The sequence below is a fragment of the Balaenoptera musculus genome, chromosome 16 (genome assembly GCF_009873245.2).
Source record: "Balaenoptera musculus isolate JJ_BM4_2016_0621 chromosome 16, mBalMus1.pri.v3, whole genome shotgun sequence".
Lineage (NCBI taxonomy): Eukaryota > Metazoa > Chordata > Mammalia > Artiodactyla > Balaenopteridae > Balaenoptera > Balaenoptera musculus.
This window is the reverse complement of record NC_045800.1, coordinates 31,509,590-31,534,138: the sequence shown is the minus strand read 5'-3', so window position 1 is coordinate 31,534,138 and position 24,549 is coordinate 31,509,590. Positions and strand designations below refer to the sequence as shown.

General features: G+C 43.5%; 1 protein-coding gene across 6 annotated transcripts in view; it reads right to left on the bottom strand.

Moving 5' to 3' along the window:
- PIK3AP1 (phosphoinositide-3-kinase adaptor protein 1) overlaps positions 1 to 22,185 on the bottom strand; it is a 113,891-nt gene extending 91,706 nt beyond the window's left edge. For 5 of the 6 annotated variants that reach the window (XM_036829559.1, XM_036829562.1, XM_036829561.1 and 2 more), the window contains exons 1-2: positions 22,062 to 22,185; positions 14,818 to 15,234 (exon numbers count right to left, since the gene is read on the bottom strand). In XM_036829559.1, coding sequence (XP_036685454.1) covers positions 14,818 to 15,234; positions 22,062 to 22,074 — 430 coding nt within the window. In that variant the 5' untranslated portion in view covers positions 22,075 to 22,185. Of the gene's footprint in view, positions 1 to 14,817; positions 15,235 to 17,604; positions 17,630 to 22,061 lie in introns of those variants that run through there. The other variant, XM_036829560.1, reaches the window with a different exon arrangement.
- Positions 22,186 to 24,549: the final 2,364 nt, after the last annotated feature.

The window sequence follows — 24,549 nt, the reverse complement described above, 5'->3', positions numbered from 1 at the left end:
GCACGACTGCTCTAGGATGCAGTCTTTAGTCTGAAGGCTTCTGATGATGGGGCTTCTGGCCACCACCTCCTGAGGCAGCCTGCTCCATTGCTTGGCCATTCCAGGTGTTGACATTCTTCCTTAAATCTAGTAGAATTCTGCTTTTCGGTTACCACTGCCCATGAATCCTAACCTGACCTTTGAAGCATCATCAAATAACACCATTCTTATTTCCACATACCAGTCCTTCAAATGTTTGAAGGTAATTTTCTTGCCTCTCCTTGATATTTTCTTCTTTAGGAAGACAATCAAGTGTAGTGGATGAAACTCTGAGTTCAGAATTCGAGGCCTGGGCTTCTGTCTCTACCCAGCTGGGTATCCTTGGGCAAGTCATTTGACAATACTGAGCCTCAGTTTCACTCTAGCCCCAATTCTATAATTCTATGATTAAACACCCCTTGGTTCGTTCCTCTATTCCTCAGGCACAGGCATGTTTCCAGATCCCTCATTGCAGCAACTGTCTTTTGCATTGCTTGACAAGGACGGACTATCAGATCCTCTTCGGGAAAATTCTGCATCCCTCCACTCTCACCAAGTGGCTTGAGTGGAAGCTGCCAAGTTTTGGGAAATCCCACTCCCCAGGCTATCAACATGGGCCAGTCATAGTTCTCCAATCCCCTTGGCCTACAGTTAGGCACCTGACCCAAGTTCAATTAGTTAGATCTTACCCTGGGATTTTAAAATTTTGGACCAGAGGGAACAAGTATCACTTCCTCTCTGGAGTTGGAACTGGAAGGAGTAAGAAGTGGCAGCTCCTACGGGTTGTAATACTCCTTCTTGGAAATGACTCATCAGAGAACGATGACAATTTGTGGACAGACATAGAAGAAGAGGTGGAGAGGTAACCCTGGAGTTCAAGTTCTTGATTCCATGTTATCTCTGAGGACCAACTACATTCCTATCTTTCCCATAGTTTAATTAATTTCTCTTTGGCCCAGGCTGGGGTTCTCTCCCTACAAACAAAAAAGTCCACAGTAATACACTCACCTTTCTAAGCAGGCCCCAAAAAGAGAGAGCTCTGGCTCATGTGCCTCCCCATCCCTCCAACTTGTTGTGAATCTTATTTCAATACAACTGTTTTTTTGAAAAGTCAAATGCAAACTAAGGAATGTTATTTTGTGCTGGCATAAAACTGTGTCAGAAAACTGTACTCAATTCCTCTTCCATAAAAGCCAACAAGAGTTGATTCAGTCTTTGTGTGGCTTAAGACTTAGTATAGAGCTGAAATTATACTAAAACCTGTGTTAATATGATCAAATAAATTTATTTTCTTAACTTTTAGAGTTACTTTTCAAGATAAAGTCCCAATAAAAAAATTTTTGTAACATTTACTGTGAAATTTTGGTCCCTGCTTAAGTGTATCCACTTTAACCTGACCTTTTCCTAGGATCAGTTGTCTTTGGATTACGAGGGCCTCCTAAACCTGCATGCTTGCCATTGTTCCAACTTTCATCCATTGCTCCTTGCCCTGTCCACCTCAGAAATACAGAAAAGTCCTGCTCCTCTGCTTTTCCATGTGAAAGGCCTTCAAAACTCCATAGACAGTTTCCACAGTTCCAGTGAAACTTCCTTATAACAGATTTATTTCCTTCAACTGTTTATCTGACAGAATTTGAAATTACCCCATTCACTACAATCAGTCATTTGACAACTTATTGAGGGCCTACTACGTGTGAAGCATTGTTCTAGGCACTGGGAATACAGCAGTGAACAAAATCTCCACTTTCCTGAGGCTTACATTCTATTCAGGGGACAATAAACAAAATAATTGAATGGATGGATGAGTGTATAGATGGATGAATGGATGGATGGATGGATGGATGGATGGATGGATGGATGGATGGATGGATATCTGTATGTGCTTCCCATTGACATAGAGAACACCTCTCAGGTAAACTGACCTATAAGGGTAGAGGAGGAGCCTCTTCTAGGACACCAATACTTCTGTTCATAAATCCTCAAGTGGCATTTACTTTTTTTGGAGGTGACAGTGCTCTGTTGACCATGCTTAGCTTGCCTTCAACTAAAACCACCAGATCTTACAAGTGCAACTCTTAAATATATATCCCTTCATCCTGCTCTTGTACAACTGCTCAATTATTTTCTTGAACCCTGAGCAGAATTTTATATTGATTCTTATTAATTTTCAACTTATCTTTAGCCTGTCCTTCCAACCAACTCACATTTAGGTGAACTAGAATGTGAAACTTCCAAATTGTGGGAACATAGTAATATATATACCTCAATATCACTGCCATATACAAACTTAAGGGAACAATCAAAATGTTCATTTTAAAATTAAGTAAAACTACGTAAAATTTTAGACAGTCCTAATCACTACTCTGAGAAAATGACAGTCCTGCCTGAAAGCCATGGTTAACTTGGACAATACGTTACCATTAGATAAACAGGTGCATAATACTTGCCATAACTACAAGCCATGCCTTTTCTTCTTTTTTCCAAGATGGATGCTCAGGAAACTCGTTCTTTCCTTAATGGATGATAATAAGGAACTATCAAAGGGGCCCTCAGGAAATCACAGGTCCCCTTTATTATTCATAGGGAGCTCCCTGACTTCTGCTTCATAACGCTGGACACTCCTGGCATTGAGTAATTAACAGGACAACTGGCTGTTTAGTGGCCGTCTACCTCCAGGACACATAAACTCTGCAAGAGCAGGACTTGAGTATGACTTTTTCATCAGGTCTTCCCCGGGCCTTGCAGAGTGCCGCCCCCATGGCAGGCACTCCATAAGCTCAATAAATATTTGTTGAATATAAACATAAATTAACACTCATCTCTGCCACTAACTGTGTAACATTGGGCAATTCCTCTACCCCTCTGAGTCCTACTTTGTTCATTTTAAACTACAGAGACTGCGCCAGATGATCCCAGAGTTTCCTTTTCTAATGTTAATATTCTATATTTCCATGTTGTTGACTCAATGGTTCCCTGTATCTCTTTTCCCATTAGAGACTCTAAAGCTAGCTTGTTTCCAGAGTATGGGCAAGTTTTAATCGAATGAACACCCTGGACCATGGAAGGGATTGTTATTAAAAATAACATTTAGGCTGCCCAATTACTGTATGATTATTTCAGCATTACATTTTTCCTGAAAAACTTCTAACATGAAAATGCTTTATAATCACAGTTGGAGACCTTCTCTAGCAAGAAACCAAGGGTTTGGGAGATGATATTCAGAAAGTTTTAGAAAATGAAAAGGGGGATCTGTTTCAGAACAAGTAACAGGTTGACTCTGTAAGCAGATAGGTTAGAGGGTCCCTGGAAAGAGAAACAGAAATGACTTTCTTGATTTAAGAGAAGCCATTTTGGCCTAAGCCATTTTGTGATCTAAGGCTGGCCGCAATGCTTGCCCTTGAACAGGTCTCAGTAATTGATGATCTTTTTTTTTTGGCCGGCTGCGTGGCTTACAGGATCTTAGTTCCCCAACCAGGGGTTGAACCCGAGGCCACGGCAGTGAAAGTGGGACCACTGGACCGCCAGGGAATTCCCAGTAATCTACATCTTAAGGGAACAAACCAATGCAGAAACAGAGAGAAGGCAGTCCAACAATAGTGCAATGATAAAGCAGAGTCCTAGTTCCTCCTCAAGGGATATACATAATAATATATCTTTGAGTTCTACAGGAACTAAGGCCCCCGCCCAGGTGAAGGATGGAATGATGAAGTTGACTCTCCCGACTTCAATCAACTAAAGCTTGGACTCTGTCCACCTCTGCCCCAATTCTATGCTTAATTCTCCTCTGCTCTAGCCCCTTCATGAATATGCATATACCCTTAGCTTAAAACTTCCCCAATTTTGCTGTTCAGGAAGACACTGCTTCGGGAAAGCGCCCGGAGTTCTCCTTACTTGCTGCAAGTAATAATCAATCCTTCTCTCGATCTTTGGCTAGGTTGTGTCTTCTGGCTCAACACCCACCAAGGGGTGAACCCAGTTTTCTTTTCAGGTTACAACTCCACTTGGGATGCTAAATGCCATATCCTGCAACAGAAATGTTTTCCCACATTTTACACGCTCAAAAAAAAAAAAAAAAGAGAGTCAACAGCTAACGTTAATATTCTCCTATCTGCTAGTTTTGATGAATGTCTATCCCACTGCAAGCCTTAACAATAGCTACAGCCTCAAACATGAGCTGTATACGTAAAAGAAAACTTATTTTCGTCCAATTTAAAAGTAGAGCATTTTCATTTCATCATCAGTCTCCCCTCTATTTCCTGTGTTATCAGATGTTAGACAGTGAGCCAACAATCTGTTGTGAAACTGGCGACTTGGCAGATAAAATATGCACATTCAACCAGTATTCTTTTAAATTAAAGGCTAGTATGGGTCTAACCTTGTAAGAGTGATAAGGAAGATACACATATGCAGAAGATACAAACCCAGAAAAAAAACCTACCAAGGAATTCCCAAAACCACTAAGCCAATTCTAGAGGTCTCCTCTGATCATTTCAGATTTCTTCACTTTAATGCTCTCCTTCAAAAGGACACACCCAATTTAATTTCTGCTACTAACGATCCACATGCACCCCATGGAGTTAACCATTCAAATTATTAACTAGCCTCTGTAATGGCATACCTGGCTCTTTTCTGGGATGGGTTGTCACATCTGGTACATTTTTAAGTATGAACAGAGCAAAAAAGATGCACTCAATAGACCCTGTCTTGCTCTGAATCAGTCAGTTTCTGTTTAGACACATCCTGACTATGTGACCACAAGACAAACCTGCTCCATGGTAACAGTTGATGATCCAAAAGGCACCAGCAGCACAGGCTCCCTAAGTATACTCATGGGAAGGATATCTTTTTCTCCAACTAGGACATTCAGAATGGGCTCAAGAGTAAGGAAAATGGACAACAATCCATGGTTGCACCCACCCATCCAGTCATCCATCCATCCACCATTTACTGGGCACAAAACACTGTCAGTAGAAACCAGTATTTTCTTTAAAAACATAAACACAGTGAAAATAAAGTAGTCTCCAAATGCTTTTTCCCCTACAGAAAAGGCAAGTTTATCAATTATTGATTTTGTTCATTTTTCTGTGTCGTGGAAAACCAACTTACCACTGTTTACATCTACATTTTACCAAACTGGCTAAATTAGGAAGTTTTCTGCCCAGCCGTCTATATGACAAGGCTACCATGGTTTCAGTAACTTCTCCAATGAGCAGATAAAGAGTCATTTACAGCATAAATCATCCTATTTCCCCAGCCATCTCAGACACACTCTCAGTCATGTGAATGGCGGTGGAAACTAAATTGAAAAGCTGTCAAAACATCCTGCAAAAATAGGGAAATTAACAGACCCATTCTGTCATGCACATTTGCTCCCATTTCCCTTGCCCCCATTATCTTCCTATGAGCCCACATTCATATATCTACACGTAGACCATAATAAACAATATATATATATATATAAATGTTAAATACATGCATTCTTTCATTCCCACACAGATAATGGCATATTGTTATGTTCTCCTAAGACTGAACTTGGGCTAATGTCCATAAACAGAAAGCTATTATTATGTCATTTCAGGTTCTGTTTAAAATTCTGTTGCAAAGGATAACTTTTTTAGCTGAAATAATACACTATACCTTGATGGGATTTTGAAAAATATCAGATTGAGAACCAGCAATGAAATGTAAGATATTTAAAATCACACGTGGCTGGAATCATGGACTTTCATGGCTGCAAAGGTCTGAGATGTCAACTTGTCCTCCTCCAAGCATTTTAATGAAGATAAGAATAGGTCCAGGGTGGCCAGGTGACTTGCCCAAGGTAGCACAGCCCGTTAGTGTCAGAGTCTGTGAAATACACCCACATTCTCTTACTTCTTGTAATAAAGACTGTAGTAACCTAAGAAGACATCAATCTAAATTCCACAAGAGTCAAATTCCATTTGACAAGAGTAAGAATATGACTCAATGATAAGTAGCTGTTCCCTCTTTTCAGGCATAGCCCACACGGAGTGAGTGATGGTACAGACATTACAGCAATAACACAAACCAACGTCACTTCCCCTTACCCAGAAAATCAATCTAATGAAGCTGAGAAAAAGGCCAAGGAGTTTGTACAAAGGAACTTAACCCGAAGCTCAAACTACTTGGATTAGCTGGTGTAAGCCCAACTCCTTCCTCTAGATCCATAAAATCCCCATGACCCCATCAGTTTTCTCTTCTAAAATCCCTGAGAACAAAAATTAACATCGTAGAAAAATTAAAACACTGGAGAAATGTCTAAAACAAAAAGTTCAAAATGTCCACCATCCACCCAAAGGCAACCACTATCAACAATTTCTTGTGTATCCTTCCAGGAAAAGAATTCATAAACCAGTATAAAAAATATATATATACACATATACACCAGCATAAATATAAGTAAATATATGTAAATGCTGCTATATACATACTTTTAAAACCCTGTTGTTAATCAAAGCTGATTTTGTCTTACCTGACACTATTTCTGGAGCCTGGGAACATAGCTAAACAGCTGACAAAATATAGAAAGAGACAAAGAAAGGGGAGGAATGAGGAATAAAAGCAAGAAAGAGGAGATCAGTGAGGAAAGGAAAGAAAAAGATGAAGAGGTATTCCCTACAGACCAGCACCTGGCAGATACTCATTCAATACTTTCTGAATGACTGAGTGAATAAATGAATAAAAAACCAGGACAGGCATTTTTTTAAAACACATATGACATTTAATGTATTAAACTTTTAACAGATATGGCCCCAATTCTCTGAGAAGTAAGCATCCTTCCTGATCTATACTGTCCAATGTTGTAGCCACTGGCCACACGTGGCTATTGAACATTTAAAATGTGTGCTCTATGTGTAAAATACACACCAGATTTCAAAGACTTAGCATGAGGAAAAGGATATAAAATATTTCATTAATAATTTTACATTGATTATATGTTAAAATTTTAGATATATTGGGTTAAGTAAACCAGATTATTAATTCACCTGTTTCTTTTTATTTTATTTTATTTTATTTACTGCAGCTACTAGAAAACTTTAAATTTCACATGCGGCTCACATTATACATTTTTTGGATAGTGCTGGTCTAGAACATAGATACTATTATAGCAGTGACTAAATCTGTCCTCCCTGCTCTATTGCAGCACCCAGCACAGGGCCTTGAGAATGGAAGGCTCACTGTGATATCTAGATAAGGCAATAGCAGGTCTTGAACAACAAGGCAAGAGGCCCTTCCCTCAGTCCCAGCTCTAATGGAAAAGCAGCTGTGTGAACCTGCCAGGCCTTGTTTTCCTCATCTTTAAAATGGTGATGATAATAATAATGTCTGCGTTATAGGAAAATAGCATGGACCAAATGAGATAATGTTTACAAAAGGGCTTTGAAGGGGTAAAACAGATGTCAGGTCGCTCCTAAGCTCTAGTATCCTCCTCTAGCATAGTCCCAGAAGTGAGATGCAAAAACTACAGAAACAGCAGGGTAAGAAACTAACTGATAAAATTCCTATATCTGATATTTCCATGCCAGCTTGTGTTAGAAAGTTTAGACAAAAACAGGTGCAAACTTGAGATTCTCACACTAGTGGAAACTTCAACATTCATCACTCCCTTTTCACCGCATCTCACCAACCACAGCTGACAAGGTGACTTGCAGATATTTTCCTTGAGGCACCACAGAAAGTCTAACAACTGGACGCAGAAGGCTGCCTCTGGGTGGCTGACGAGGTTCACAGCTGTGTGAACAACCTGGGTTCACAGCTTTGTGGGAGATTCATAATCCTAGGGGGACTCTGAGGCCTCAGGGGAAAAGTTCCGTGGGCACAAACATCTATCATGGGCATTAGTCCTCGTTAAGTGTTTCAGGTGCAGCTAGGAGAAAGTATCTTGTTCTACAAGGCGGTCAGGGTACCTGGCAAGGGATATCCAAAGGACCCTTGGACATGCTGTAGCTTTTAGTGACACTGGGACAGATTTTACCATCCCAGCTGGGCATCTTCTTCTCCAAATCAAAGATTATTTCAAAAGGAAGACTGTATGAAGAAAGCATTCTTCTGCAAGGGGCATTTAAGGAGGAGCCTTACGTGTGGACTAACCCACAGCGGAGAGATAGCAGACCCGACAACCCAAGGCCACGAGGCAGGATGACAGCAGAACAAAAATAGTCAATTTCAAGAGGCCCAAGGTCAGATTCTCCCCTCAGTCTCTGCAAGACACCACAGAAGCCCAGAAGCCATCAATGACTTACCACCGGCGAGGCCGCCACACCAAGGAGAGCAAGGAGGGCACGGTGACTTCCCCTTTGCTGGGAAGGTCTGTCACTCTTCCCCTCTAAGAGCTGCTGCCTGTGACGTGGAAGTGAGCTGTGACATGGCCAAGCCCTGAGCCCCTGGGAACACTGCCCCGTGACCTGCCCTGTGACAGCCCACAAGGTCTGAGTTGTTGTCAGCTCCTCTAACTGGAAAACCAAGGGACAGGGCAGCAGGCATGGAGCAGAGCTTCCAGAACATGGCTGCAGAGCATAAACCACAATGGAGGCTTTTTGAAATTCATATTCCCCAAACCAGCTGCCAAGATTCTGGTTCAGTACGTCTAGGGTGGGGCTGAGGCACCTGCATTTTAAACAAAGTGCAGGGGCAATGCCAATGCCCAGTCTGACTTGGGAACCTGTGGTCTAGAGAACTCAGGGAAGCTTCATTGTCCTTAATCCTTTCTCTTTCACAGGCTTTCTTCATGCTTCTTGTCCCCACGTGGAAGAGGAGGGTGTGGGAAAGAGGCTTAGATGTAAGCAAGGCAAAGCAGAGGAGTCTGAAGGCCCTACGTTCCAATGTGAGCTATTCCCAGTCCTCATGCAAGTCATTTAAACTTTCTGAACCTCAGTTTTCTCATCTGTGAAGTGGGGGTAAAACCATCTACCCACTCAGGGTTGTGGGGGGAATAAACATCCATGAAGTGCCCAGTGCATGACACCATGGTAACTGTCAGAGCATTCACCTTAGTATTAGCTCTTTCCATTAGGGGAAGGAGGGGTGCAGGGCAGTTTCCCATATGAGTATCTTTGCAAGAGAAAATGTAAATGTAAATAACTGACTTAGGCATAAAGGGAAAGAAAAATAAGTAAATAAACTGCAAAAACAAAAAAAACACAGTAAGGGGCCATGAATTCAGGTTACATGGGGAGGGTGGGGAGATGCACAGAGCAGGCATGCAACACGGTCTCTGGGAGCTCTACAGAGGTTGGCTGGGAGGAAATCAACAGAGATTCACAAAGATTTAGGCACAAAGCTGTGTGAAGATTTACTGCAACATTATTTTTTTTAATTGGAAATAGCCTACAGGCATTTTTTCATTTTCTTTTTTTTAACATTATGATAAACATGTATTACAGTTGACCTTTGAACAAAATGGGTTTAACTGTGCCGACAAGCTATACGCAGATTTTTTTCAGTAAAAACGATCAAGTACATGATCCGCAGTTGGCTGAATCTGCGAATGCAGAACCGCGGATACCGAGGGCCTGTGTGGGACTTGAGCATCCATAGATTTTGGTGTTCTACTTGGGTCCTGGCACCAATCCCCTGCCAATACCGAGGGATGAGTCGAAGATTTTTGCCTGCACAGGTGGGGGCCGGGGAGTCGGCGCCCCTAACCAACACGTGGTTCAAGGGTCAACAGTACTTTATTTCAGAAAAAAATGTTCCTTTTTAAATCTGGATGAAGATTTTGGAATCCATTTGACCAGCTAAAAGCACCTGTATCCCAACTGTTTTCCTTTTAAACTCCAGTTTAACATTCAGATTAGAACATTAATATCAAGAAAGGAAGGCCTCTAAATTTTCCCCATGTAAACAGAAGGCAAAATACATTATAATTGTGGGTACCATCAACACTTCTGAAGCACAAAGGGCATGAGGAAGGACTGGGGGTGCGTAAAGAGAAAACACGTATAAAGAAGCAGACAAGATCTCCAATGTAATCCCGAAAAATACTAGAAGAATTGGGTTCACTGCTTCCCTTCGCCCTCAACACAACAAACATACACACACACATGCGTGGACACACAAAATTATGAGAACTTTTGAAATAAAACTCAATGTTACCCACCAAGTCCTCTCCCACACAGACTAACAGAATCTATTTTTATATTCCAGTGAGATTTGCAGCAAAGAATAGAGCACCAATAAAAAGAGGAAATAATTTCTGTGCTGTACCTGGGTTTTTCTCACTTCCTTATTTTAAAATAATCACCTAACAAGTCCAAAAAATTCAGAACAATAGTACAGTCTTATATGCACTGGGTATATATCCCTGCAGACATTTTGGAACTAAACTGAACCACTTAAAAGATTCTGGGTAATTTGCCATCTATTTAGAAAACTTATAATGATATATTACAGTGCTGGGGGGCTGGAAGAAACCTTCCAAATCATCTGGTCCAACCCCATCATTTTACAGATGAAGATCCTGGGAAATAAACTGGCTGCTCCAACACACTGAAGACTCTAATTAAAACATCTGCTCAATTTTAAGGTGGCTGACAAATTTGGAGAAAGGGGATGGGAAATAAAATAAAACCTCCAAAACATTTTTTAGTGGCATAGTAATTATGATCAACGGTCCTATTAAATGAAGAAGCAGTGAGGATCGTGACGGAAGTATACCCCCACTCCAATGTCAGGACCACTTACATCTGGAAAACTGAGAGGTTTAAAGCTGTCAGAGTGAACACATTGAATCTATGGGATGGGGACCAGGAAGAAAACTCAGGATCCCTACCCTGAAGTCTACTGGTCTAAGCATCAAACGCTGGTCTAATTTTATACCTAAACACTGGTCCAGGAGTCACCCTTATGTGATGGTGCCTTCATTTCCAGAAAAAGTAGAGATTTGAGAAAACGGTCCAGGTATAACAGAGATACATGACAATTGACGTGACAAAGGAAGGGTGGCTTAGACCTTAGCTCAGTTTTCAGTGGACCCCTGACCAGCAGCATCAGTATCACCTGGTTGCTTGTTAGAAATGCAGAATCTTGGGTCCTAACCAGACCTATGGAGGCAGAATCTGCATATTGACAAGAATCCCAGGTCCTCCTGCCCACAATAAAGTTTGATAAGTATTGATACTTATTTAGATAACAGAGCAGCAAGAGAAAGTGTAATTAACTGCCTGTAACCACATTCAATCCAAGTTTCTGGAATAATTACCTCCATCACCAGCTCTACTTTCTAAAGCTTTTGATCTTCAAGCCTTATTTTAAATTTTAAATGGTCTAAAATTTAGCCTAAGTTTTAAATGGTCTCAATGAATATCTTATTAAATAGTAATATTTGTTGACAAAAATTCAATTAATTATCAAGTTAAGAAGACAAAAAGGGAATTTTATCTGAGCCATACTGAGGATTATATCCCAGGAAGCAGATTCTCAGAAAACTCTGAGAACTGTTCTGCCTGTTAGAAGTTGAAGGCACAGTCATATACATTTCTGAAACAAAGGATCATACATCAAAATGACATACTGATATTTTACATAAAGTTCACCAAGGATAAATGGTCCAGGTAGGCACATACAAAGCGAGCAGCAAGTCACCATGACCCCCTACAGGGCTGGGAAAGAACACTATTCTTTTAAGAAGTTACACTGCTAGTGTCAGAAGAAAGAAAAAAAATTGATCTTTATGGTTGAGCAAGCACTCCCATCTTTGAGGAGCTCTGGTTAATGTGTAATGCGGATGCACACTGCACATTAGGGAGGCAGGGATGAGGTCCAAACAAACACAAAGAGAGAATTTTATGTTTAATTTTTTCTTATCCTGCCTTAAAATATAAATTTTATTTCATCATGTTTTCTCACAAACTATCTTAAAATTAAGAAAAAAAAATATAAATATTCTGGGCACTTTACTATTTTCAAGGGTTACATAGATTATGAATTGAAGTCTTTTTTCCTGCTATTGTCTGCTGGAGTCATAGTAGAAACATGACCAATATTTCTTCAGTTGGGAGTTAGAAACCCCAGGGAGATCTGGTGAAGGAGGAAGACTGAATTCAGAATAGAAATGTTTTCCTAGCAGAAAAAAGAGAAGCTTCAGGTAAGGGAATTTTATGATCAAAAGGTTATGAAGGTCACATGGTCCAACCATGGTTCCAAAGCTGAATTCCTTTTACACCACACATGCAGTCTCTGCTTGCACACTCCCAGTGATGTGGAACTCATCACCTCCAAAGGCTACCCATCCTATCTTTGCATGCTCTAATTGTTAGAAAGATGCCTGAAATTTGTCTCCCTGTAGCTTTCGATAGCCCCGCAATCAGTAACTCCACAATTACTGTCCCTACCATTAGCTCATTCCCATTATCAATTTTCCATTACATTTCCCAGTGGAATTCTTTTTAACAGAGAAAGTCAAAGAAACAAGTTTCATGTATTTATTTCTCATAGGACTGGAGCAGCTTGTATAGTGGGGTGTATGAAAATTTTATTTTTTGCTTTTATTTTGTAGTGTCTTAGGAAAACCTCATGTGTACAAGAGGGATATTAAAATGAATAATCGCAAGTTGTAGAGACTGTAACCAAGGACATAAGCATACCAGAAGCCTAGTGTAGGGATAATACTGTCCTTAAACATTGTTTTAGCCCTAAACTTCCTGGGAGTCAAAGCAGGTATGAAATAGGGCAAGAAGGTGGTGCTTCAAAAATGTTTGAGACTCTCTGGCCTAGGGGACACTAGGTTATCAGCCGTGGAAAGTGTCTTAGATCAAGCCTAATCCCACCTCTTACAGAGAAGGAAACTGAAATTCAAAGAGGCTACATAAATTGCCTAATATTGGGCACCTAGTAAGCAGCAGAGCCAGGCAATAGAGTGTCGCTACTCATTTTTGCTACAACGCCAGACTTTGAGTCTTGGGTTTGTTAAGAAAGCTTGTTCAGCACAAAAATCAGAGATATAGCACCACATTACTGGGCCAACAGGACACTGCCAAAGCAAACCCAAGCCATCCTGGCACACACAGAGACCTCTAATCCCCAAATTCGCAAGTCTAATACCAGGTAAGAAAATGATATTGGAGGCATAAGCCATCCTTCCTCCTACTCTTTTTCCTATAATTCCACTTGTCCCTACATATCCATTGATTCTGAACAACAGAGATTTTCCACTAAGCAGCTTATTTTAATCTCCCATGAAAATAATCTCTTTCTGATGAGAGGTTATTTGCTCTCAAAACAGAAACACCACTGTGAAACGCTTCATTCCTTCCGAAACACTTGAAGCTAAAGGCTCATAGCACACTGAGCCAGAGTCATTAGTGAAGAGTAAAATATTATAAGCGACCAACTTACCTAGGCATCTGAACATTGGACTCATCCAAACGATATTCAAAGAATTCCTTTTACCATCTATTTTTAAAAATAATACCACTGTAGTATTTTAAAGAACAATCCGGTAGCGCACACGGCATGAGATGCCGGTACAGTGACAATACATCCATGGTACTCTGAATGACTGGCAGGTGGGTCACGGCAGCCTGCCCACCAGATCATAAGCTCATCCTAAGCAGTGACAGAAGCTCATCCTCAGAAACAACTAGTTGCATCTCGCTTCTCTGTAAGTTTCAGCAGACCCCTCAAGGCAATGAAGGGCAATCAATCATACAAATATGAATTATGTGCTTTTTCTATCCTCGTGTCCTTCCGAAGTAAAGATAAGCAAACCCTGGAAAAATTACTAATACAGGTCCCAGGTATTTCAGGTGAGACATCTTCCATGCTCACACTAGTCATTTATATTACAAAATGACCTGGGATGCTACTATGTTAGGTGACCTGGTCATATTTATTGGTTTAGAGCAGGCCATTCCTGGCATAAAAGCATCTAGGGAGCTAAGAATTTGTAAATTCTTGATTCAGTTCATTAAATGAGACAGGGGCAGATGAACCAAATTAATACCCAAGTCAAACGAGGGATAACTGAGCATAGTTACATTGCCCCATAATTTTCCAGGCTTCTTTGCTGGTATCAGGTATATAAGAGCTCAAAGGCAAGAGAATAGAAGATAAACACATAGCCTGCTCATAGCCCACAGTGAGGCAAAAATAGAAAACAAGAAGAGGAAGAAAAGCCATGACACGCATCCATCCCAGAGCACATCTTCCGTTACTGCTAATCAGAGCATATGTCACACTTCCTGGGGCCACTGAAGTCATTAGCCCCGCCAGAGAGGATCGGAATTTTCCCACTTTAAAAGGAGAAACAGGGCAAAAGACAGAAACTAGGCTGGCAGGAAATAGAGAAGGGAGGTATTTCTCTATAAAAATGTTATCCAAAAGCGACATCTCTTCAACCAAAATCTTCAGGTGACCTGATGATAAAATGGAAATGGCTTGCAAGCAGGAAGGTTGGCAGTTGTATTCCTCACACCCCACCAGACTAAGTCTCAGCCTCCCACCCACACTGCCCTCTAGGCTGGAACCTGTGTCCAATGTCTCCCAAGGTGTAGAAAATTCTAGAAAGAGGGCTTGCTTATCCTAGCACAGAACCCATGGGAAAGTGTCATCTTTCTTTCCTGTGGTCAAGGAGACCTACTCTATCCTTATCCCATCCCAGAAGTAGGCTGCTCTAAACCAGTAAGTATGACTGGGGCTCTTAGCATAGTGAGGTCCAGGTTCAGCTTGTAATAGGAATGACTAGTGTTAACGCGACAATGTCTCACCTGAAATGTCTAGGACTTGGATGGGTCTTTCTTTCCAGGACTTGCATATCTGTACTTCAGGAGAGACCCTTACCTTCAGAAATGGCCTTCCTCACAGCTGCCACGTAAGTCTCAGGTTCATCGTCACAGGTGAGCTCCTGCCAGTGTGCCCAGTCTGGAAAGAAGTCCAGAAACTCCTCGCTGTCGGGCACCCCGCAGAGCAGGCGCACCACGCGGTGTGGAGGATGGAAGGCTCTCTGCAGCAGGGGCAGCAGGGCCGGCTGGCAGAAGCACTGCACCAGCTCTGCAGACAGCAGCACCACGATGCAGCGTGTGCGGAGAAAGAAGCTCAGGTCCTCGGCTGAGAAGGAGGTCTTGGGGCCCAGCCTATAAGTCAGCATCTTCTGGTTATGGACCTGCCGACTGGACAGGAAAAGGTCCTGGAGGTACTGGCACCATTCCTCAGCATCCGAGCTGTAAACGATGAGGATGTCGCATCCTACAAGCATCCCTGAGCAAGAAGGAGGCACAGAAGCATGTTAACACGCCTGCTCCTACTAGGGCTTCCCATGACCTGCAAGATATACCATCCAGACGAGGAGCCTGGCACCCACAATATTTCACCGTCTGCCTCCAGCCTACCTGTCTAACTTCTTTCTCACTTGCAGTCTGTGTTCCAACCGTTCCAGACTCCCTGCTTTTGCCCAAACATACCATGCCATTTCAGATCTTTGCATAAGCTATTGCTTCTGCTGCATGCTCTTCTCCACAGAGCTGATGCAGTATAGGATGATGATGATGAAGATGATGACAGCAACTGCAAGCACTTATATAGAGCTTACTATGTTCCAGACACTCGTTGGCAACCTTGTTGCCTCGCAAACTCATTCTATCATCACAGCAACTTTCTAAGGTAGGTACTACTATTAGCCTGATTTTGAAGATGAGAAAATTGAGGTATGGCAAGTTAAGTAATTTACTCAAGAGCCCCAGTGGCAGAGTCAGAATTTGAACTCAGGCAGTTTGATCCCAGAACCTAGTTCTTTCCCAAATACAGTGGTTACAAGCACAGGTCTGGAATCAGGCAGCCAGACTTAGCATCTTGGCTCTCTGAAGTATTAGCTGGGCAACCTTGGGCAAGTTGCTTAGATTTTCTAAACCTCATTTATTCATCTGTAAATGGAAATATAAAGGCAATATTTATCAATGTTTTGTGAAAATTAAGTTAGATATTTCATGTAAGGTGCTAAGCATAGTGCTTGATGTGTAGTAAACCCTCAATGATTGGTAGCTGGTGTCATTATCCTCACATTAATATAAACAATGCGTTAATGTAAAAGTAACCATGGTTGAATTAACATGTGGACTTACACAATACCATTTATAAGGTGTTTCTCGCCATATATGGTCTGTCACATAGGCTTTCTTCTTCCTCTAATAAAGCACAAATGCCAGAAACAGAGTCCAAAGCCTCAGAGAAGTGCTGAATTAAAAAGGTCTTTTGGGGATCACTTGGCCCAAACTCCTCATTTACAGATAAAAGAAATACTTCATCTGGGAAGATAAAGGAATTTGCTTAAATTCACACTCAGCAAATTAGTTCAGAGCCAGGACTGAAACTCAGGTTGTCCCCTGGTTCCCTATCCAGTCCTCTTGCCAATCTACCTGCTGCCGCCCATCAGGAATTCTGTCAAGAATCTTATGAGCAATAACTCTTATCTTCCCATTATCAAAGTTCAAAGATGCTTGGCTCTTATAACGGTTACCACTGTTGTGGGTCCTCATCTCCCACTAATTCAATGAATTATTCTAAGGGATTTGGAAGAGGTGAGCACAGAGAAGTAGCCATACATCTACAATGCAATAGGGATCCCTCCTCCCACTTAGAGAAGGAAGCTGGGAATTTTGTCAAACAGGAGTCATCTAAGTTGTGGATTATCACAATTACATGCCATCCCTGGGCCACATTTAGCTGAATGGTTCCTGGCCAAAAGGTCAGAGGCAGGAGTGGGGCAAGACCTGAGCTTCTCAGTTCTGAAAACATCATGAAAGGAACCCCCTTTCCTGCCCCCATCCATCACCATATTCAAAGTTAAAATAATGACATACAAAATGTAAACTCAACATAGTTCTGATATCCCCCAGGATGACAGTACCAAATCTTTTAAAACAGTAAATAAAACAAAAATGTGGAGTTTCTCTCTTTTTGGAGCCCCTAATTCAGTACTAATATAAAACGCAATAGGCTTCCAGTAGGCTTCTGTTAACAGCACACTGCAATACCTGCTGCTCATTAAAGACCTCTAGTCATCAAGGAAAGTTTAAAGGTTAATAATAGGGGAAACCGGTGTGCAATATATGAGAATTCTCTGTATTACCTTCTCAATTTTTCTTTAAATCTAAAACTTCTAAAATAAAAGTTTAAAAATACAATTTAAATAAAAAGCGCTTAAGGGTTTAACCTCTTCTAAATGGAAAACCTATTTAAAATGTCTCATTCCTGAGGTTCCAGTGTTAAATTCAACCCGCCTTTGAGCAAAAGTACAGGCATACGTCAGAGATATTGCAGGTTCAGTTCCAGACCACCCCAGCAAAGTGAATATCACAAAAAAGCAAGTCGCCCAAATTTTCCGGTTTCCCAGTGCATATAAAAGTTATGTTTACACTATACTGTAGTCTATTAACTGTGTGAGAGCCTTATGTCTTAAAAAACAATTGTACATATCTTAATTAAAAAACACTTTATTGCTAAAAAAATGCTAACCACCATCTGAGCCTTCAGCAAGTCGTAACCCTTCTGCAATAGTCAAAAGTCACTGATCACAAATCACCATAACAAATATAATAATAATGAAAAAGTCTGAAATATTGCAAGAATTACCAAAATGTGACACAGAGACAGGAAGTGAGGAAATGCTGTTGGAAAAATGGTGCCAATAGACTTGCTCGATGCAGGGTTGCCACAAACCTTCAATTTGTAAAAAATGTGGTATCTGCGAAGCGCAATAAAGCCAAGTGCAATAAAACGAGGTATGCCAGTACTTGAGAAGGAAGTGGTTAGTACCTCAGACTAGTTAATATCACAACCTACTTGGTCACCAACTCATGGTGTGACTTCAGACCAATATACTATATCTAAACAAATTTTTCCTCAATGTAAATGAGGACAACAAAATCTATCACCTCCCTGAACTTTGCTCTGCTGCTGAAACTGAAAGCTGGGGAAGTTGTAGAAAAGTCCAAAGTGTAAGTTGAAGTCCCTCCACAACCTTTTGGGTAACAACACAGGACTAAATGCTTTGTCGGGGACTCTCTCTCATATGTGGGGACACCCCTTTCTTCAAGGAGAATTCCCTTCCTTTAACCATAAGTCACTTCTTCACATGTGCCAAATCATTCCTCCCACTGTTGTTTGTTTGTTTATTTACAGAAATGAAGTACATGAATCAACAAGGAGTCCATAAATCCTAGAGAGAAATAAGGAAGGGTCTTTGTCCTTGTGGAGCTTAAAGACCAGGTTTGGCTATAGAAGGAGAAAGTAATGGATAACAGTAGAAGCAGGAGCTGTCTGGTGGCAACAGGGAGTGATGGTGGTGGTAAGAAACACAGTGACCAAAAGAGAAGTTCCTTTAAAATATTCAAAATCCACCCGAGAAGAGAACTGAGAAGAAGAGCTTGGGAGCTTCTCAATCTAACCAGCCCAGACCACTTTTTAGTCTGGCACTCCGTTCATCCATCTTAGAGCCTGTGTTTGAATCTGGGCACTGTACTGAAGAGGGGTGTGAGATAGGGAAGGTGACTTGGATAGGGAGAGATCTGGAAACAATTAATGTGAGGAGCTTCCAGACTCCGAAGGTTTCAAGTTTAGAGACTTGGCAGGAGTACTGAGGAACCTCAAGGATCACATAGAAGTTAAGATGACAAAAAATTAAAGGTCCCTTCAAGCCCTTTCATCCTAATAAATCCAGGAATGGTAGAAGGATCTGGAGATAAGAGAAGCCTTGGAGAAAGGGGGCAGAAAAAGGTATGAGAGCTTTCTTCAAATACCTGGAGGCTGACACATGGAGGAAAGGATTCTGGTTTTCACTCAACTAGGCTTGGCCACTTGGGAAAATCACTTATGGCTTCTCTCTCTTCTCTCTCAAGAGTAAGTACAATAGACGTCATCAGGAGCCTAGAGACTATTCCAGGATAGGCTGATTCCATTTCATTTTACCTTGCTTCCCAAGTTCTTTCAAAGACAGGGAGCCAAGATTCTCCTTGATTTCCACAAGCAAATACGCCTTTCAAAAAACAAAAGACTAACGCTTACCCTTCAGTGGAAGGGAACTGAAGAAGACCACATGATTGAGCCATAAGAAGGAATGAAGTACTGACACATGCTACAACTTGGATGAACCCTGAAAACGTTATGCTACAAAAGAAGTTAGTCACATACTATATGATCCCATTTATATGAAAGTCCAGAGTAGGGAAATCTACAGAGACAGAAAGTAGAACTTAGGGCTAGGGAGAAGGAGGGAACAAGGGGCTAAAGCGTACGGAGTTTCTTTTTGAGGTGATGAAAATGTTCTAAAATTGACTGTGATGATGGTTGCATATATCTGTGAGGATACTAAAAACCATTGAATTGTATACTTTAATGGATGAATTGTATGGTATGCGAAATACATCTCAATAAAACTATTTAAAAGAAGATGAAGGAGGGGAAGGAGGGAGAGGGGGAGGGGGAGGAGGAAGGGAAAAAAGAAGCAAAGGAAGAGGAGAAGAAGAGGAAAACCACAAAGAAGAGTGGCCTGGATGACTCCAGAGCCTACAGCATTTTGGCAAGAGACGCTCTCACCACTGTCACCACTGTGACCTGCCACCGTGGGTCCTGGTACTTCCAGACCTCAGGGAGTCCCGGGGACTCCAGAGGCCCAACTCCCACTTGCAGCCCCTGGAGTGGCGACTCACCACTGAGGACGTTTATGGCAAGACGGTTTGACAGCTCTAACCCGTTACAGACATCTGCAAAGCCACTACAGAACCCATAAAGAGCCCCAGATTTGGCCACCGGGCGTGAGTCCCCTTCTGAATAGGAGCACACCCTTCTAGCCCCTTTGGCCACGCCCACTGGGGGGGCGATGCACATAGGACACTGGACGAAGGTGGTTTTCTCTGCCTCCTCTGCCCAAAGTGTGCTGTTTCCTGGACTTAACAGCCCAGGGCCTGTTCCTAGCAATGGGACGTGGTGGGAGTTTCACTGACCTTATCTCCTACTTCTCCCCAGTCACCCACCTACTGTGGCCACTGTGGCCTGCTCCCCGTTCCATAAATACATCACGTGCACCCATTTATTGTTCCCCTGACTAGAGCACTCTTCCCCGACATGACTCCTCCCCCGCCCTCCTTCAGGTCTTTGCTCAATTCCCCTTTCTCTGTGAGGCCTAATCTGGCTGCCTCCTTTAAAAGTATAACCCCAACCCACTTTACCTCTCTACTGTTTTTCCACTGCACTTATCTTATCATGTACGTTCCTTATTAACTGTATTGCCTGCCTTCCCCCACTGCTCCATAAGCTCCATGGGGTCATGGCTTATGTCTGTTTTACTTACTAAATATACACCTGACACCTAGAACTGTGACTGTATTCGGTTTGTTTCTGGTTTTTAATTTATTTATTTTTGGCTCCGTCGGGTCTTCGTTGCTGCACACGGGCTTTTCTCTAGTTGCGGCGAGCAGGGGCTACTCTTCGTTGTGGTGCACAGGCTTCTCATTGCGGTGGCCTCTCTTGTTGCGGAGCACGGGCTCTAGGCATGCGGGCTTCAGTAGTTGTGGCATGCAGGCTCAGTAGTTGTGGCTCGCGGGCTCTAGAGCGCAGGCTCAGTAGTTGTGGCGCTCAGGCTTAGTTGTTTCGTGGCATGTGGGATCTTCCCGAACCAGGGCTTGAACCCATGTCCCCTGCATTGGCAGGCGGATTCTTAACCACTGCGCCACCAGGGAAGCCCTGTATTTACTGAATGAATTGATTCCCTCTAGATAACTCCGCATGGGCTTCCGAATGGAATGTGTGGACTATGAACCTACTATTACCTTATTCACAGTACAGGTTCTTCTAAACCTGGAGAGAGCCCAGCTAGAGAGCCAGGAGGCTAAGGTTAGCTACCTTCCCACTTCCCGTAAATAATGAGCCTGCATCACCAAATCTAACAACTGTCTCCATTGGCCTTTTTTTCCAAAGCACCATTAGAAGGCTCAGGGGATCTGGGGAGAGCTGGCTCTTCATTCTAGCATCTGCCCATAATTTCTCCAAGAACAGCACCTTCTCCCAGCCAACTAGATTTTATTTTTCAAGAAGCTTTTACATCCTGTTTCCACATGTTATCTCTACTATAACATCATAAGATGGGATGGGGAAATACAAGTAAACCAATTTGCAAACATGGTAACTCTAATCTTCTCATCTAGTAATTCCCTGTTTACTTATTGCTTGCCTTCACAGACTATAAACTCCTTGAGAGCACAGATTAGGGTGTCCTGGTCACCACTGAGGATATATTTAGGTGCACATTGTCCATTAAATTGTATAGTTAGTGCTCATTAATTGTCTCTATTCTCATCATCATTGCCGTGTTTGTCCTGTATCTCAGTGAGTGAGTGACTTGCCAAGTGTACACGCCCATGAACCAGAAGGGAACCCAAGGCTAATCGGAAGAGACTCTTAGCACCTTTCCATGGGTCGATTACCCAGTCACCTCCACCTCTCCCCAGTCCCCAAAGTTCTGCAAAGGACATAAGAAAAGTAAAGCTAAAGGAATGGTGTTCCCAGAGTCCTATGGAAATTCTAGGCAAAAACAAAGCCCAGGAGGGTAGAGGAAGCGGGCTTAGGAAGGTGGCCCAAGGGCCCATCTCCAACCTCGGACTGTCTGAGCTCCCCCTATTGGCCCGATGGGACCCGAAGAGAAGCATTTCACCGGCCGAGAGACAAGTCGGCTCTCCACCTACTTTAAACTTGACTCTCGGCTCACAGAGTTACGACAACAGGGAGAACGACCCTCAGAAGCTCGGGCCAGTGCTGGAGGGAGAAAAGGAGACTTAGAAGACGGGGGACAGGGGAAGGTCGGCAGGGGCTGAAGAAAATCCCGCAACAGGCTGGGAAGGGAAACGTGAGAAAGCTGGGGTGGGAAGTTTGCGACAAGGAACAGAGAAAAGAACAGAAAGAACACAGATGCTGCGCCGAGGAAGCAGCCGGATTCGAGAGGGTACAGCGCACGGCAAGAGGCGGCGGGCGAGAGGGCGCGCGGAGGGGAGGCGGAGGAGAGGCGGAGCAGAGGGACCCGGGCCCGGCCTACGCACCTGAGGCTGCCATGCCGCCGGCCGCAGTCCTCCGTGCCCGGCTCGCTGCGCGCGGGGCCCGGGGCCGGAGCGGGCCCGGCGGCGTCCCTGGCGCGGAACGGGAGGGGCACCCGGCTCCGCGCAGCACCAGCCGCCTCTCTGGCGCTTCCTCTCGCCGGGCAGCGAGGACTCGCCGCGAGGGCGTGTCCACAGGGCCCGCCCCGCCGGCGGGGCTCGGCCCGCGGCACCTGCACCCCAGGCCGTTGGGGAGGGGAAGTGAGAACACCGTCCACCCCCCGCGCCCCGCCACCGACCGGCCGTCGGCCAGCTCCCCGCGCGGCCCCCGCTCCCCCCATCGCTCACTCAGTGTAGGTAGGAGGCAGGGGGCTTCGTGCGTCCCACTCCCCGTGAAAACAGCCGGATGGGCCACCAAAGGGCAGCCTGAGGTAGAAGGAGCGTTGAGAGACGAAGGAGGGAGAAGGGTTAACTGCCCGGCCTCCGTGACCTGGGGCGGGGGCTGAGCACAGCTGGCCAAGCCATCTCCCCATCCCCTGGGGCTTTCTCCCTGAGCCGCTGCCCCGGCAGGAAGGGGAGGGGGCAGGAAGGGGAAGAGGCACCTTCCCTGGCACCTGGCCCTGGGTGCTTGGCGTTGCCCTTGATTACCCTCCAGTGACCTGCCTGAATTCCCTGGACCTGGTCTCCTGACGGCACATGAACGTTAATAATAATCTCTTATGTTAAATGCATGGTATAGTTATCATTGCTTTTTATGCCTTTGAGGTAGCACCTATCACTGTCTTCAAGTTAGCGCTGAAGAAACAAACCAAATCCCTTGCTCAGACTCCCACAGAGAGTAAATGCTCCCCGAGGTTCCATACCAGGCCTGTCTGAGTCCAGAGCTAGAGGTCTCCCTTAACCCTCACACTCACCTGCCGGCTTCTTGTCCTTCTCCCTTTGCTGCTCCTCTAATGGATCTGAATAGCTCTGTGACCTTGGAATCCTCCATGATGCAGGGTCCAGGGGATGGGTCCAGAGAGCAGAGATGATGGAAAGATAGGGTTCCAGCGCAGGTGGAAAGGAATGAAATGTATTTTAAAATGGAAATATCAGGGTTCAGGCCGACAACTAGTTTTCTACTGTTGCCATAACAAAAATTACTACAAAACTTAGTGGCCTAAAATAACACAAATTTCTCTCACTGTTCTGTATTTCAGAAGTCCAACATGAGTCACACTGGGCTAAAATCAAGGTGTCATCATGGTTTGGTTCCTTTCTGGAGGCTCGAGAAGAGAATCCATTTCCTTGCCTTTTTCAGCTTCTAGAGAAAATTACACACTTTTCTTGATTCATGCCCCACCCCCATCTTCAAAGCCAGCAACATAACATATTTCTGACCCTGCTTCCCTCATCAGATCTCTCTCTTTAATGGGCCCCTTGCCTTCCACTTTTAAAGGCTCTAGTGATTACATTGGTCCCACACAGATGATCCAGGAAAGCCTCTTTAAGTTCAGCTCACTAGCAATCTTAATATCACCTACAACCTTAGTTCTTCTTTGCCATGTAACAACGTATTCACAGGATCTAGGGGGTTAGGATGTGGACATCTCTGGAGGGGGCATTACTCTGCCTACCACAGACCTGGAATTCTGAAAGAGGAGATGAGCTTGCTACCTGCTCTACCTTATACCTGTTCTCCATGTTCAGGATTTCTCTGGCCTCCACACCAGGTTAGCCATACCCGCTACCCACCCCCAGCCCCCTATCAATGCACTGTCACAGCCCTATACTGTTCTTTAATAGAACTTATATTGATAGTTTTCTGCAATTACAAGTAGCTTCGCATACAAAACCTAGAAGCCTAGCCCTCTTGCAAGCTTACTTACCTACCTACCAAAAGGGCCACTCCCCGTAAAGTTTCTGCCACTTGTCTCCTTGGGCCATTTTGAGCAATGGCAGTGCCCATTTCCAGGCTGGACCTCAGGTTCAGAGAAACAAAATGTTGGGCATCTGCTATGTGGCCAACTCTGCTCAGAGAGCTGTCACTTATTCAGCTTTCATGAATCTTTACCTGAAACCTGTGAGGTAGGCATATTATTATGATCCCATTTTACAGGGGAAGAAACTAAGTCTCCAAAAAGGTAATTTGCGTGATCCATGGTCACTTATTTAGTAAGTGTCAAAGCTAGATTTTGAATTCAAATCCATGTGCTACACAAGAGCTGACTCTCTTGTCGTGCGTTGTGATTCAGAAGCCACACCAGCTATTCCATGCCAATTCCATGATCTCCAAACCAAAAGTGACCTTACTAGGAAAAGGAAAAAGGAGTGTTGTAGAGATTGCTGGTTGTACACCCAATATCTATTGTCCTGAGTAACAAAATCACAGTTTTATCTGGAGGCAGCAATGTGCCCCACTAAAAGATTCCACTCCCCTGCCTCTGTTGCGACAAGATGCTGACAAGATGAGGAGGCGGAGGCTGACAAGATGTAACTGGAAGTCATTAGCTGG